This window comes from Pygocentrus nattereri, chromosome 26 (assembly GCF_015220715.1).
Source record: "Pygocentrus nattereri isolate fPygNat1 chromosome 26, fPygNat1.pri, whole genome shotgun sequence".
In the NCBI taxonomy this organism is placed as follows: Eukaryota; Metazoa; Chordata; class Actinopteri; order Characiformes; family Serrasalmidae; genus Pygocentrus; species Pygocentrus nattereri.
In genome coordinates this window covers 8,604,731-8,621,606 of record NC_051236.1, presented here as the reverse complement: position 1 = coordinate 8,621,606, position 16,876 = coordinate 8,604,731, and the positions used below count along the sequence as shown (strand labels likewise).

Genomic DNA, 16,876 nt, shown 5'->3' with positions numbered 1-16,876 from the left:
TCTGTGAACTCTGTGAACAAAGTTGATTCCTGAAATACCTTCAGGTTTGCAATGACAAACAGAAACAGACACAGCAATAGTCTAGAGGAAGTGGGCCGAGAATGTGACTGGCCATCAGAAAAGGCCTCAGTTTTTCATTAGATTATAGATTTAAAAATGTAATGTTCTTACAAATCTGGTGACCTAAAATGACTTCATGTGGTAACAAGAAAACGGACTGTTTTTATTTAACTCATAAATATTTGAATGAAATAACTAGGACTAGCAATATTGAGAATTGTTCAAAAAAAGGTTTTAAGCAGGTAATACAATCATGCTTAAAAAGAGCATCTAGGTCTAGCGGAGTTGAGACTCACTGCTTCGCCAAAAAATGCCTCAACGAATAATCCAACATTTTAAAAACAATGTTGGTCAATGAGCGACTGCAAGGATTTTAGGCATTCCACTCTCTATGTTGAATAATACATTCTGATTTGTCTCCCATTGAAAACGTATCTCACATTATGAAGCGAAAATACAGTAACGAAGCCTTAAGTAAAGGAAGAATGGTCAAGACTTCCACTTTCAAAACTGGATCGCTTTGTGTCTTCAGTCGTCAAACTTTTATTAAGCCTCATTAAAAAGAAAAGTGATGTAACACAGCAGTAAACACACTCCTGACTTTTTTTGGAACAGAGTTTGGTATAAGGGTCATTCTATACCAACTCACCTAGACCTCCCACTTTATATCATGGATTTTCTTGGAAAAAAAAATCATGTGAAGACCTCTGTGTAGAAATTCATGAAGACTGAAGAATTTTTACCCAATTTTCTCCCCAATTTAGTCATTTCCAATTCCACCCGTTACTTAGGACTCCCCCAATCACACGATACTACCAATGCTAGGAGGGTGAAGGCAGCACAGGCTTCCTCTGAGACCTGTGAAACCAGCCACCACTTCTCTTCTAACTGCCGCTCATGCAACATCACTGGACAGCTGAACACGCTCGGAGGAAAGCGTCTTTGTTACCCTGAAAAAGAGGCTCAGTTGTAATATGAGGTTTTTTGTTAAAGTTAGCAGAACATATTTTAGTAGTCCAGAAACTTATTTTGGTAGAGGACAGCATGTAAATGACGTAGACTCAGGCCGGTTGAGTGAACGCTGGCGTGTCTGGCTGCCGCTGCTCACCGGTTCCTATTTGCTGTGACTTTCTAAGTTTGTGTAGAGTTTTTGTACTGTTGACGTCGGCGGGATTACGATGTGGATCCACAGAGTGTGTGTCTGGTCGGTGCTCACCTGGGCTGTTTTATCCGTTGTTTATCACCCGGTGATGGCCCTCCTTCAGTACACTGCTGCAGAGCTTCTTCGACTCCGCTTCCACCCGGCTGGCCCTCCACCTGTGGCGCTTCATATCCATCCGGACATCGCTTTCAATCCCCGTCGCAAATACATTCACCGTGGGTCACGGCTAAACTTCACTACCAGTGACAGTGACTCTATACAATCCTTCTGGTCTAGAACTCGTCGTCCTCCCCGCAATACTGACCGGGGTGTCAACCGCGATGTATTAGCCCACCTGGCAAGGTCGGCTAACTCTTCCATCAAGCATCGCAGTTCCAACGTGAACTTCGGTCTTCTAAACGTCCGCTCTCTTACTGGTAAGGGTCATCTCATCCAGGATGTCCTTCGCGACTGTAAGTTGGACTTTCTTTGTTTGACTGAAACTTGGCAACATCCCAACGACTTTGTTTCTCTTAACGAGTCAACTCCATCCGAGTTTGTTTACATTTATCAGCCCCGCAATTCGGGTAGGGGCGGCGGTCTCGCGATAATTCACCGAAAGCACTGGAAAGTCCTCCCTGTCTCTGCTCCACTCTTCCACTCATTTGAATACACTGCAGTACATCTCCCTGGATCTGCTCCTACTATTTTATGTACTGTTTATCGACCACCTAAACCTAACAAGGATTTCTTATATGACTTTGCTGCTCTTCTCACGCATCTCTCTGTTCTCTCTCCCAATATGATTATTGTTGGTGATTTTAATATCCACATGGACAATGGCAATAACCTTCTCTCCAGAGACTTCACCTCCTGTTTGGATAGTTTTGGTTTGCAACAATACATCAATTTTCCGACACATTCTAAAGGTCATATTCTGGATTTGGTTTGTTGTTCTGGTGTCACCCCTACTCACTGTAAAGCTGATCTGTTTTCCCTTTCTGATCATAAGCTCATTTCTTTTAATGTTAATATAATAGCCTCGAAGATCTGTGTACCTCGTGTCATTACATTTAGGAAAATTAATGATATTGATCCTGTCATTTTCTCTTCTGCTATATCTGACCTTCCGTTTGTTCACAGTCTGTCAACTCTTGATGAACTCATTTCCCACTATAATGTCAATCTTCAAAACCTTCTAAATGCATTTGCTCCACTCAAACACAGATCTGTTTCATTTGCTCGCTCAGCTCCATGGTTTACTTCTAACCTGCGGCTTCTCAAAGCCAAAGGACGCCAACTGGAACGTCTGTTTAGAAAAACTGGACTTACAATACATAGAGAAATGTATGACAACCATATTTTATATTATAAGGACTGTATTGTCTCAGCAAAATCTGCATATTATTCTGGTTTAGTTAGCTCTAATGAAGGTTCCTCCAAGTCTCCGTTTTCTCTGTTTGCCAGTCTAACTAAGCCTCCTGACCCATTTCCCTCTCACATGCACTCTCCTGATTTTTGCAATTCTCTCCTGTCTTTCTTTTCTGATAAAATCTCTAATATCCACCAACAACTTAGCTCTGTAAGAGCTCTCTATACTGAAGCTGATTCCCTGTTCTCCTCGTTGTCCGTCTGTCATTCCTTTTCAACTTTCACTCTTCCGTCTTTATCTGATGTAATAAATATTATTCATAAATCGAACTCATCCACCTGCCAGCTTGACCCTCTTCCCACAAAGTTGGTTAAAGCTTGTCTACCTACCTTGGCTCCTCTCATTACCACTATCATTTGCTCTTCCCTTAATAATGGAACTGTTCCGTTATCTTTGAAAACAGCTTCCGTCACTCCAATTCTAAAAAAGCCTGGATTAGATCCTAACAACTTTGATAATCTTCGCCCAATTTCTAATCTTCCTTTTCTTGCAAAAATTCTGGAGAAAGTCGTTGCTTCTCAGCTCCATTCATACCTCAGTACACATAATCTCTATGAACAATTCCAATCTGGTTTCCGCCCCCACCACAGTACTGAAACAGCTTTGTTAAGGATCACCAATGACCTTTTGATGGCAGCTGATTCTGGTTTTGTCACTATTCTCATCCTGCTGGATCTCAGCGCAGCATTTGATACTATTTCTCATGATATCCTTCTGAACAGATTAGCATCCATCGGTATTAGTCAAACTCCGCTTGCATGGTTTAGTTCATATCTTTCTGGCCGCACTCAGTTTCTTCAGTTTAAATCTCATTCCTCTAGTTTGTTTCCTGTTGCTGCTGGTGTGCCCCAGGGTTCCGTACTAGGGCCCCTTTTATTTATTATTTATTTGCTCCCCCTTGGCTACATATTTCGCAAATATAATATCAATTTTCATTGTTATGCTGATGACACCCAGCTCTACATTTCCTCTAAACCTACTTCATCTCTACCACCTTCCTCCATTTCGCACTGTCTGATGGAAATTCAGTCATGGTTTTCCTTTAATTTTCTTAAACTCAATAGTAAGAAAACAGAAGTTTTACTTGTTGGCACTCCTTCCACTTTAACCAAATCTCCGAATTTTCCCATTATTATTGATAATTCTCATGTATATCCTTCCCCTCAGGTAAAGAGTCTGGGTGTCATACTTGATAGTACGCTTTCTTTTTCATCTCATATTAATTCTATCACCCGTTCTGCCTACTTTCACTTGCGTAACATTAACCGACTTCGTCCCTTTCTTACTTCTCATGCTGCTGCTGTCCTTGTCCATAGCCTTATCACATCCAAGTTAGATTACTGCAACTCTCTTCTGTTTGGTCTCCCGAATAAGACTCTCCACAAACTGAAACTTCTCCAGAACTCTGCTGCCCGGGTCATTACTCGTACTCCACCCAGAAAACACATCACACCGGTTCTGCAACAGCTCCACTGGTTACCCATTGAAGCTAGAATTAATTTTAAAATTTTAACTCTCACATTCAAATCCATTCATAACCTTGCTCCTCCTTACCTGTCTGAACTGTTACACATCTCTACTCCATCCCGTTCCCTCAGATCCTCATCCTCCACCCATCTTTTTGTTCCTTCTGCCCGTCTTGTTACTATGGGCAACAGAGCCTTTAGTCGCTGTGCCCCTCAGCTTTGGAATTCCCTCCCCCCAGTTATTAGGAATGCAGAATCTCTTCTCTCTTTTAAATCTCTATTGAAAACATACCTGTTTAAGCAAGCATATTCTCTTTAAACTGGTTTGTTGTTTTACCGTGACTCTTTTAGTGTTGTTTTATTTTGACGTATTCAAATGATTGTTGACTCACATGTATTATTATTGTTGCTTTTTCCTGTTTTGTAAGGTGACCTTGGGTTTTTGAAAGGCGCCATGAAATAAAATGTATTATTATTATTATTATTATTATTACTGTGTGTCTGATTTGTTGCTTACCAGATGATGTCATCTTGCTGGTGTATGAAAAATTTTAGTTACACACAGGAAAAGATGGTAAGGTGTCTTCCCACGGTGGCTAAACCTCTTGCTGACTAAAAGTACCCATCTCTAACAACCTAGCCTAAGTATAACCCAGCAGAGTGCGCAATGACCACCACACTGGTGCTTAGCAACTTAGCAACAGTAACAAACAGGGGCGTCATGCATGGCAAAACTCTTTGGGGGGTGGGGAAGTGTTACAGTTAGAGCAGGGGGCATGGGGAGCATGGGGATGTGTGGCATATATTCACATAAAAACACTACATCCAAAATAATTTAGAAAACAATAGATAATAAGGTGAAGGGTCCTGCCATGGCTGTATTTTTAAACACAGTGCACAGGAAGCAGCACGAGTACAGAGAAGACTGCTCAGTGCTGTAAGATTTACATGGCTCTCCTTTACCAAGATTAAATAGGATGCTATGCTATCACGTCATGACTCGCCAGTGAGCCAGAGGATTAAACAATCGGATTGAAGGACTACTACAAACATCAGCTGGTACCATGATGTGCACAGTGTCTTAAAAAACGTATTTTCAACTCTGAAGCTATATTTAGCAATATCTGAGGCCATCCAATTTTAATGCAGGACTCCTAGATGTGACAGCACTATACTAAAACTACTTTGTACACAGAATCAAAATATGGTTGCAAGAAAGAGAATTTGTATAATTAAGATAATTGTTTTTAAAGTAAAGATTTTTCTTTCCGGTAATTATTCATTTTTATGATTTGATTACTGTTAAACATTCAGCAGCAACTCATTGATGTTCAGTACACATGTTATTAATTAATAAACAATAGGTGAGGCTTAGAGCGCACATATAAAGAATTCCAAAAATGTTGAAAATGGGGCAAATTCAAAAATTCTGAAACTGAAACTCCCATGAATTTAATGAGTTTTCACAAGAGTTTTTTTTTTTTTCAAGAAAATCCATAAAATGAACGGGAAGGGATGAGTTCATATGAAGTGACACAAAATTCATGATCTTGTTACTCAGTATAAAACCATTCAACCCTGAATGGATCATAAACACTAAACACAACTCATTACACAGGAAAGGTGTTGAGGATTAAAAGTCACGCTTGAATGAAGGTCTTTGTTACCCTGAAAAAGAGGCTCAGTTGTAATATGAGGTTTTTGTTAAAGTTAGCAGAACATTTTTTTTCTAATAGTCCAGAAACTTATTTTGGTAGAGGACAGCACATAAATGACCTAGACTGTGTGTCTGTACAGCAGGGGCCACTCTGGACTCAGACGTGTCTGAAAATTACAATGGCTATAAAAGCAATTCTCCCACAGGTCAATAATGTTAATGCAGAGCAGATCAAGACTGACAGACATTTACTGCTGTAGCCTTAATTACGGTCAGTGCAGATCTCTCCCAGACCTTTCAAAATTACATTACACCCTAAAGAAAAGGGATGAGAGCGCACAGCCCTGTGGAAATCCAGTATTGAGGGTCCGGGGGTCTGATGTGTGCTTTCCAATCCACACCTGCTGTCTGTCAGGAAGGTCGTGACCACTAACAGATGGGATCTGGCACAGACAGTTTGACAGTTGTCTGCAGCAGCTCTGGTGCTGTGGTGTTGAAAACTGAGCTGAAGTCCACAAACAGAACTCTAGCTTATGTTCGAGGAATGTTGAGATGCTGTAGCATGAAGTGCAGGGCCATGTTGACCACATCACCAGACCTGTTAGCTCTGTATGTGAATTGCAGGGGATCCAGCAGAGGGTTTGTAATGGTCTTCAGGTTTGCAAGGACAAGGTGTTCAAAGACCTTGATGACTATAGAGGTCAGAGTAACTGGCCTGTAGTCATTAAATCCAGTGCAGTTAAGTCCAGTAAAGTCACTTTGAAGAAGTGTCTTTGTTAACCCTACAAAGATGTTCACCTGTAACACAAGGCTTTTATACAGAGTACACATTTACTAAAATCCAGGTTCCTTATTTTGGTAAAGAACAGTGCTTATCTAGTGATTATCTAGACTATCGATTATCTACAGTAGGGGGCACTCTGAATTTCCATATTCACAGCACAGTAACAGAGGCAAATTTCTGTTAGGTCAATAATCTTTATGCAGAGCAGATCAAGACTGACAGACATTCATCACTGGCCTTAATTACTGCCCATGCAGATCTCTCCCTCAGACCTTTCACATTTACATTACATCTTCATTGCTGCTCTCAATTCTTATCAACGTTTTACTGTATTAGTTAATCTTATTTTCTCCCTTTTCACCATTTCAACTGAACCTTCTAACTGACCAGGTAGGGCACATCAAATCCTCACATGTGCCTTTCACTGTATTAAGCAGGATTGAAGGACTCATTGGTTTTATATCAAAATCATAATTTGAAAGAATATTATATATTTTATTATCAACAACAAATAAAGAAATATAACTTAACATGAACACCCATGTTCAGAATAAAAGGATGTGCTGGCCAAATAAATAAATAAATAAATAAAAACAGGCCTGGATCTCAATTTATATAAAATAATTTCAATTGAAAACAATACTGGTAAGAAAAATTGCAATTAGATGTTTTACCCAAATCATTCAGTCCTAACATGAAGAAGGTGATTAATTTCCATGTAAACATGTAAAACAATGAAAGTAAACATTAAACATTAAAATACAGAATATAAGCTTTGACTGACAGTATTTATATTGATATATATTGAAATTAAAGATGTTTTATTCATATTCTGCTCATTTCAGAAAACTTTAAGTAGATGGATGAATTCACACAATCTTAAATAAAATTGTTTAGAACTTTTACACTCGGTGACTGTCTGAAGGGACCCGTAGACACCACCAAACACAAAATATCTTCCCTGGTGAAACTCCACAAACCTGAAATGCAGCCGTTTTCACTCCCTGTGTTTTTGCTCTTTTGTTAAATACGTCACAGTTTGCACCTTAAAATTTTGGCAAAAGTAATTCTTTTGTAGGCTGTGGGGTTTAGTCAGGTAGTCAGGTCAACTTCATAAGGCAGATTTCTTCACAGCATGTTATGAGTAATGCCAGCTTGAAAGCAAAGGGGGGGGGGGGGGGGGGCGCTCCTGATATTACTAAACTACCTAAATTGTACAAAAAAAATATAGATTTAATACATTTATAATGTATTTATAGATGTATAGATTTGTTTTGTAACTTAATTTGATATTTGACTAAAGTTTTAGTTTATAAAATTTATTTCCAAATTAGTTTAGAACTTAATTCTATTTTATAAAAACAGTAAAAAATGTAGAATTTGATGTCTGCACCACACTCAAAAAAGTTGGGACAGAGGCATGTTTACCACCGTGTAATATCACCTTTTTCTTTTCATTACAGTTTTCACTGGAACTACGAACGTTACATTTTTGCCCATTCTTTAAAGATGAAGATACAAGACTCAGCTGCTCCGGAGTCTATGGGCATCGTCTGATTCTCCTCTTCATGATATGATATTCAAAAATCAAGTTGTCCAGCCGAAATAAAAACATAATAATATCTATGTACTTTTGTCAGTTAAATGAAAGTTTAAATTGCAAAAAGTTTTGATTGCATTTTATAAATTGGCCCAAATTTTCTAGGAATGGCATTAAAATTATTATGGAAGAAGGAACATTTAGAGACAACTGTGGTGGCTGCAAAGGGTCAATTACAGACTTTGTGCATCTCATATGTCATTTGCTGTAGGGTTTTTACAAATCTGACTCCTGTGTAGTGTTTCGGTTTTCTGTACTGCTGCTTTTGTTCTGGTGTTTTCTACCTGGCAGGTTTTGTGTTTGTATTATTCTGTCTATTGTTCTGTTCAATCTGCTGCTGTTCACTGTTATGAGAACATCTTCTCCACAGCTTCATACACGCCTCTTTTATCTTGGGGATCTTAAACGCATAAACTATGGGGTTAACTGCTGAATGAGCATGAGTGAGGAGGACACCTAATTCAATGGCGACAGAGGGCACCTCAATGTTATGACCATATGATCGTACAGTAACCATGAGGAACAGAGGGAGCCAACAGACAACAAACAGAACCAAGACCAGAACCAGTGAAGCAGCCAGTCTGTGTTCTTTTTGGTAATATGTGCTGGACTTGGCACCCACACCTATATTTGCTCTTAACTGCCTCCGAGTGGTCAGGAAGATGTAACAGTACAAGCCTGTCATTATAGCCAGTGGAGGAAGGTATAAGCTGAAGAATATGAAGTAAACTAGATATGAATAGGAGATAACATTAAAGAATCTGCATTCAGTGCTGTCCGCACCCAAAGACCTGTGCCATCCAAACATGGGGATAAAACTCAGCAGTGCAGCAGTGACCCAGCAGAGTGCCACCACGATCCATAAGCGTTTTTTAGAGACTGTAGACCTATACCTGTGGAAATAAATAGTATCAGTTTCTCTGTTATGATTCTTAAATAGTTGAAAAAGATTGAAAGGAGTGACTAATGTATCAGTTTTACAGCATATCAAAGAAATAACAAAAAAAAAACAACATTTCTCTAGTAGTCAAAGTGTAGCACAGCACAAAACTGAAATCTGAAGTTATTTATCTGCAGGATGGTTAAAGCTCCTTCAGATATAAGGATGAAAAACTACTCACGTCAGAGGGATGCGCACACGGAGAAAGCGGTCCACTGCGATGGCCAGGAGTAAAGCGACAGAAGCCACCTCTAGCATTATGATGATACCACACATGAAAAGGCAGCCATGAAAAGAGGTGTTTATACCAATATCCACAAGCACAGACACAGGGATGACCACAGACCCCACCAGGAAATCAGCCACAGCGAGGGACACAATGAAGCAGAAGGTGGGCTGCCTGAGGGCTCCACATGTCCACACTGCCCAGATCACCAGTGCATTGCCCAGACAACATGTTACACCAATGATTGTCTCAAGAGGCAAGAAGACCCACAGAGCACTGCTACCCATCGGAGGAGAAAGAGATCAACCAGTAGTACAGATGGTGATGATGGAGTGTAAGAATCTGTGACTAGACCTTCCTGAGAGCTCTGATAAAACTTACATGTTGCTGTGTTTTATGTTTACTTGTTACACAATGCAAAACCACACTGGCATGGACACCAACTTAAGACTTGAGTCACATGTTGTCTCGCGACACGACTCCACTCAGACTCATGACTCAAAAAGGGAACCGTCTGAATGATTTTTAGTTTCAATACATAACAGAATCACGCTTCCTGTATTTCCACCCTGGGTGACACCATTTCCATGAAAATACAAATAATGTCACTCTTTGTGGAGGTCCCAGAGTGTGAACATGAGTAGAAACCTGAAAGCCTTTAAATAACAAAGTTTTTTGCAAGCATGATATGTCAAATTTAAACTAGAATGGCCCTAAAATATTCATGTGAATTGGAGTCAGATTACTACTAACACACTACTACAGTCGTTTGAGATAACCACAATTTGTGCCATTCACAGAGTTTGCTGCCTCAGTTTTTTTTGGAACCTTTTGTCAGATGTTTATATGGTGTAATGAAGTACAATTATAAGCATTCTGTACATGTGTTAACTTTTAATACATCCAGTTTAAGCAAAGACTTAATAATTAGTGTTGATCCTTCTTCTTTAAGACTTCTGCAATTCTCCTCGGCATGCTGGATATCAGCTTCTGGGCAAAATCTTTATGATGGCACCCCATTCTTGCCTAATCAGTGCGTGGAGTTGATCACAGTTTCTGGGTTTTTGTTTGTCCACAGGTTCTCAATGGGATTGAAATCTGGGGAGTTTCCTGGCCATGGGCCATGGACCCAAAATTTCAATGTTTTGTTCACCAAGCCACTTGGTTATAACTTTTGCCTTGTGACATGGTGCTCCATGCTGGAAAAAGCATTGTTCATCTCCAAATTGCTCCTGGGTTGTTGGGAGAAGCTGCTCTTGGAGGATGTTTTGATCCCATCCAAAGTCTTAAAGAAGAAGGGTCAACACTGTAAAAATGAAGTCTTTGCTTAAACTGGATGTATTTGTCAATAAAAATTTAACGCACATATGGAATGATTATAATTGTACTTCATTATATCATATAAACATCTGACAAAAGGTTTTAAAAAAAAAAAAAACTGAGGCCACAAACTTTGTGAAAACCAAAATTTAATTTTCACTCAAAACTTTTGGCCACGACTGTAGAATCAGCAGGCCGAAATCAGCATTTTCTTTCCTCGTTTTAAACAGTTTTTACATTTATGACCCAGAACTGAAGGCGTAGCTCTAGTAGTTATGATTTGCCACAGAACAATTCTGAATTTTTAGCTTGAGTAAAGAAACACAAACAAAATTGATTAGTAGTAATACCTTTTGTTTCCACCCTCAGGTGTGTCAGCTTTCATCTTTACATTTCTTGGTTTTGATGATAATGTGAAGTCAATGCTGTTTACCCATGTGTACTTTAACACATCTAAGGGAAACATGGATAGACAGAACAAAGTGCTACGTGCAGTTGATGCATGTAGTTTGGTTGGCAAAGCTGGCACAATAGCCAATTTAGTTTTTCAGTTAGTCTTGCTTTAATAAGTTTTAGATCACAATCCTTTTAATAAAACCTCAACTGGTTCTTACTATGGATGAACAGTAATGCAGAGAAAATGATGCAGAGAAACAGGTAGACTTCAATCTGTTACTGCATCATTACAAAGTGTCCCTATTTGGTAAGTAGACATAGAAAAAAGGGCAATAGGTATAGATAAAAGGTACCTAATAAAAGTGACCAATACAGTGCTAGAGTATAGATTACTGAGCTGAAGTGCTCAGTAAAGGAGTGAAATCTGTTATACAGTGTGATTTGGGCTGTTTGTACAGTGGGTGGCACTCTGAAGCCATTCATTTCTCAGAATTGCAACAGCAGCAAAATCTGTCCAACAGGAAAATATGGAGGCCTTTTTGCAAAGCAGATTCACACACACACACAGTTACTGATCTTTCTCTTCTTTCTGTGGGTCGTCTTGCTTCTTGAGGTGATTGCTGATGAGCAGAGATGCTTTTAGTCTGCGTTTCAACATGTTTTAAGTCTGTAACGTATTTTACAGTTTCTGGGAGTTTAATTCAACTGACTGCAGCCTATAGCGGCCAAAGGCTGCCTCACCATGCTTTAATTCTGGGGAGGGTATCCTGGACTTCTCAAAAGTGAAAGGGACCCTCCATGACTGACCACTTATGTCCTTACATAAAATCATTTGATATAATGAATGCCCTCACACAAAGTGACCATCTTCTTTCCTAAGTTGATCATGTTCAACAGATTAGATTCCTCCTCCTGGATAAACTGTAGACTTGTTTTCATTATTTGATTTTTCTAGCATAGTTTTTTAACTGTGAATTAGATTTTCATCAGTGTGTGGTTTTGTCACGCTGCCCTTCAGCTCCCAAGCCGACCAGGACTCCATTTCCCAGAATGCTCCTGACTCTCACATGACTCCTAACCAGAATCACATGACTTACCCTTGTTCTCAGTCTCCTGATTACTGAATGTCACCTGTGCCTCAGCCTATATGTACACTCACCCTTATGTTCAGTTCTTTGCCAGGTTTTGACTAGCATTACAAAGCGTTCCTTGTCTGTATGCTTTCTCGTGTTTTGACCTTTGCTCGTTTTTCGACTCTGTGTTTTGCCTCTCCCCTTTTGACTCTGTTTTCCGGTTTTGGATCTTTGCCTGGTTTACCTACTTCATATTCTAGTACGCCCCCTTACTACTTGGATTTTTTGCTGTTGCTGACTAGGAATGTTTTTGACCATCCCTTTTTGTCTAAGCCCTTTATTAAAACTCCTTTTTATAATCTGTGAGTGTCTGACTTCTGTCCAGTCCTGGCAGTTTTACAGGTCTGACTGTGTGTGTGTGTGTGTGTATATGAGGGAGTGATGGTAGGAATACGTTTTATTTTATTGACTACATGCATACATGGCCATAAAGCTCGATTCTGAACTCTAATTCCTAGCATAACTGTTCAGTCCAGTGCACTCAAACTGTTGAGCAGCAGCCATTAAGATGCAGAGAAAACTGATAGTCATGCCATATGCCAAATAATGTATTTGTTCCAAGAGATTCGTTTTTTGAGAATGTGTGTTGGGCAGTGTTCAGACTAGTCCATTGCTTCAGTCTTACTTTGTGCAAAATCAGAAACTATATCATCACTGTCCGAGCAAAAATCTCCAAAATGGCAACTTTAGAAGAGAATGAAAAAACTTTGACTAATAATGGAGCAACTATTTTATTCAAAGTAATTTTAGACTATATCTGGTCTTTTCATCATGAAAAGAAAGTCATGTAAAGAGTAGCGGGGGTTTTCAATCTATGCAATCTTTGTCCAGCAAACCGAATCGCAATTTTATTTTATTTCTTATGGAATCCATCAAACCTGTCTGCTGAAGATTAAACCTATTATTACTACCTAACTATTTTAATTAAGTGAGAATTAAAAATATTTGATCTAGTTAGTGTGTTTTCTCATCAGCTTCCAAGAGGATGAATCACTGATTATAGATATGAAGATAAATGAATATTGGAGTGATGTGTTTGTACCTCTTTGTCTTGGTTAATATTCTGGCAGCAGCATTCTGACTGAGCAGCCGCTGTCCAATAGATTTTTTGAGGAGGCCAGTAAAGAGGCCTTTACAATAATCAGGCCTGCTGGAGAAATAAGCATGGATGAGTGTTTCTTGATCTTTTTTAAAATCATACATGCTCTGAAATTGGCTGTTTTGAGGTGATACAAAAGCCTAGCTTTGATTTTAGATGAGGCATTTCTATTTGGCTTCCATTTGATACTGCATTCCTTTTACATGAGCATCACAAAAGTGTCAATAGTAGTAAAGGACGACGACAGACCTGACAGAGCCTGGAAGACCACAGAATACTTTTAAATCACAAAGAGAAATCAAACCACCTCCTCTTTGATATCCTCTTTACTGATATGATGTGGGCACTGACAGCAGCAGGATGCATTACGAAATAAACCGAAGCATTGTAATTGCTCAGATCTGACAAAATACTTATTTGACAGTGCTTACCTTGCCATAGGACAGTGATCTAAAACCTTCTAAAGCAACTATACATTTTTTCAGCAGCAAAAATGTGGAATATTTATGAATGGACAAGTCATTCACCCAACTTGAGATTCACAGAGCATGCAGTTCACATACTGACAACAAGGTTAAAAGGCAGAAAGCCCCCAAAAGAAATAACACCTGGAAACAGTGGCATTAGGCTTCGCAGAACATCATTAGGGAAGATGCTCAGATTCTGTTGATATCTGTAGGTTGCGGTGTCCAGGCAGTCACAACTACATGAGATTTGTATTCAAGTACTACGGACTTGAGTTTAAGTAAATTAAAAATAATAATAATTTAATTAATTGACATGCATTCAACAATATTACTCATACTCTTCTGAAATGGGGAGCCAATATACAAAAAGATGTGATTATGGTTCACCTACCATGTGGGGTCATGCGGTTCAAAGTAACGTGTTACAGTAATGCCATTACTTTGTCCTGTAATGTAAAACATTACTGTATACATTCTTATCACATTACTGACATGCCTTTAAGCATTTAAAAGGCCCAAATCTTGGTTTAAAGCTGGACCCAATCCAATAAAAAATATGTAATTGGTGAGAATGTATAAATAAAAAGATATTTGGAGTAGAGCTTTAGGATTTTGGAAGATTCCATGAATTTACCAGATGTTTTGACATGACATGAACTGGGAGGGCTAGGCGAGTTGGTACGGAACAACCTATAAATGTTCCATTTTTTGACTATTTTCTGCATTATCTTGTTACTCCCTATAAAACCACACTGGCACTGTCAAACATATTTCAATCTCGTCTGTACAGCAGGGGGCACACTGTACTCAGATATGTCTGAACATTGCCAAGGCAAATCTCCCACAGGTAAATAATCTTAATGCAGAGCAGATCAAGACTGACAGACATTTGTCATTGTAGCCTTAAATCAGTTCACTTTGTTTCCTCTCTTGTGACCCTTTAAACTTTTAGGCCTGGATCTCAATTTAAACTTAAAAATAAGTTCAATTTAGTCAGAATAATGGTAAGAAAAATGACATCTTACCCACATCGTTCAGCCCTAATGAAAGTAAATGGAATATTGAAATGAAACAGTGATTAAAATTAATATACAGAATGTAAACTTTTTAAAGTTTCCACTGACTTGCATGGAAAGTAAAGTAGGTTTTTTTCCTTCTCTTGTAAAGTTCTTGTTTTGGAGATACGAGGTTGTCTTCCAAGAACAGTGATATACAAGATGAAATAGAGGCAAAATTGCTCAAATCAGGAAATGGTTACAAGACTATATCTAGTTGAAAACGCCCATTTCCACTATTGGGGCAATAATTAAGAATGAAAAAACAACTGGAGATTAAGAATCTGCCGGCAAGAGGATATACGTCTGTACTGACCCCACACACAGTGAGGAGGATGGTGTCAATAACCAACAACTTAAGCTCCTTCAGTTTGTCTAACGTTACTGGAACCTTCAGTGGAAGCATGTTCTATGATTGAGCGTTTTTAACAAGGTTTTTGACAACAAACATCTGTTACGGGACGGCAGGGAGTTAGACCCAAGTACCGAGAGGAAAACCCATGAGAAAGTGTCTTAAATGAATTTACTGAGGTGATGGAGTGTGAATTTGGTGACTGAACATTGGATTTGAGGTGGCTCAGAGCCAGGCTTGAAATGCTGATGTACTGATTAGCGGTTTGAGGACAGGAAAGACACCTCACTGAACAGAAAGTAAAAAAGGCAGCAAAAAGGCAAAACAAAGAGGACGCTGAAAGCAGCGTGCTCAAAGAAAAGCTGAAGTAGAAAAGTGAAAAAATAATCAGAAAACAAAAAAAACTTCCTCTGTGATTAAGAGAAAGGTAGGCTTTGTTTCTACTGTTTGCTCTGTGTGGAGCAAACAGTTTTGTATGACTTAGAGCGGTTTCTTGCTCAAGCCATTTTTTTTGGTTTTCAAGTAGATTTGCAGCAATTTCCTTCTTTTGTTTTTTTTTTTTTTTCAGACCGCTTCCCTTTTCATTTAAATGCCCACCTGGGCCAATTACTGTACCAGTCACACCTCTAAGGTGTGACAAAGGGCTGCTGTTTGCCAGAGCCTTAAGTAGAGGAGTCCACAGGTGTGCCAGATTGGGTCTAATCAGCCCGAGTGCTTCTGGCATTTGGAGTTCCCTGAACTTATGGCACCTCACCGCTGTCGCCCTCTGCTGGTGGCTGGCGGCACAGGCTGGGCCCTTGTAACAGAAGGAATGAGTTTGGTGTGGACACAGAGATGGCCATGCAGAAAAATACCTCATCCTCACTGTGAAATATGGTGGTGAATCTGTGACATTGTAGGGCTGTTTTTCTTCCAAAGGCACTGGAAAGTTTATTCAGATACAGATACATGATACCACAGACTCCATCAAGTACCAGCAGAAAGTTCTCCCGTCTCGCCCTAAGGAACAGAGGCAGCCAACAGACAGCAGAGAGAACCAGTGAAGCAACTAAAGGAGGAAGAAATAAGCTGAAGAGAATAAAGTTTGCTACATAGGAAATGAAAATAACAGTAAAGCACTGAGTGTAACAGGATGCGCACATGGAGGAAACGGTCCGCTGCGATGGCCAGGAGTATAATGAAAAAAACACCTCTAGCATTATGACGACACAGCACATGAAAAGAGAGCCAAGAAAGGTGTTGTTCATACCAATATCCACCCACACCGCTATGGGGATGATAACAGACCCCACCAGGAATTCGGCCACAATGAGGGACACAATGAAGCAGAAGGTGGGCTGCCTGAGGGCTCCACATGTCCACTCTGCCCAGATCACCAGCGCATTGCTGTAGCTTGCTATCTGGGCAATGATCATCTCAAGAGGCAAGAAGACCCACACAGCACTGCTACCCATTAGAGGAGAAAGAGATCAACCAGTACATGTGGTGATTATCAGGGGTGTCACTGGAAGTTCATGGATAGTGAAGCAAAGCATGTACCAGGGGTCTGGTGGCATGGTCCCCAAAGAGAATTTTAAATAACCCCAAAATGTTTATAATGCACATTTAGAATAACAAAAGCTAGAAAATGTCAAGTACATCAGCCATGTTATTTATATCAAAAAACAGTTACTTGGTCAAATTGGCACACAGTAGGTCTGTCGCTTTGTAGTTTGTATTAAGCACAGAGCCAGAACAATGAATGCTAT

General features: G+C 39.5%; 1 protein-coding gene across 1 annotated transcript; it reads right to left on the bottom strand.

Annotated features, from left to right (window-relative positions):
* Positions 1 to 7,938: 7,938 nt before the first annotated feature.
* On the bottom strand, positions 7,939 to 9,677 carry LOC108433660 (adenosine receptor A1-like). Its single transcript, XM_017708375.1, has 2 exons — positions 9,262 to 9,677; positions 7,939 to 9,033 (listed from the first exon to the last, which is right to left on the bottom strand). The coding sequence occupies exons 1-2, from the start codon at positions 9,591 to 9,593 to the stop codon at positions 8,421 to 8,423; spliced, it is 945 nt and encodes a 314-aa protein (XP_017563864.1). The 5' UTR covers positions 9,594 to 9,677; the 3' UTR covers positions 7,939 to 8,420.
* Between the last annotated feature and the right edge of the window lie 7,199 nt (positions 9,678 to 16,876).

Bases quoted from the DNA above. Each gene is read 5' to 3' on its own strand.
- LOC108433660 (XM_017708375.1), bottom strand. From the start codon at position 9,593: ATGGGTAGCAGTGCTCTGTGGGTCTTCTTGCCTCTTGAGACAATCATT. The intron at 9,034-9,261 runs GTGAGTAGTTTT...TTATTTCCACAG, and splicing joins CGTGTGCGCATCCCTCTGAC to GTATAGGTCTACAGTCTCTA.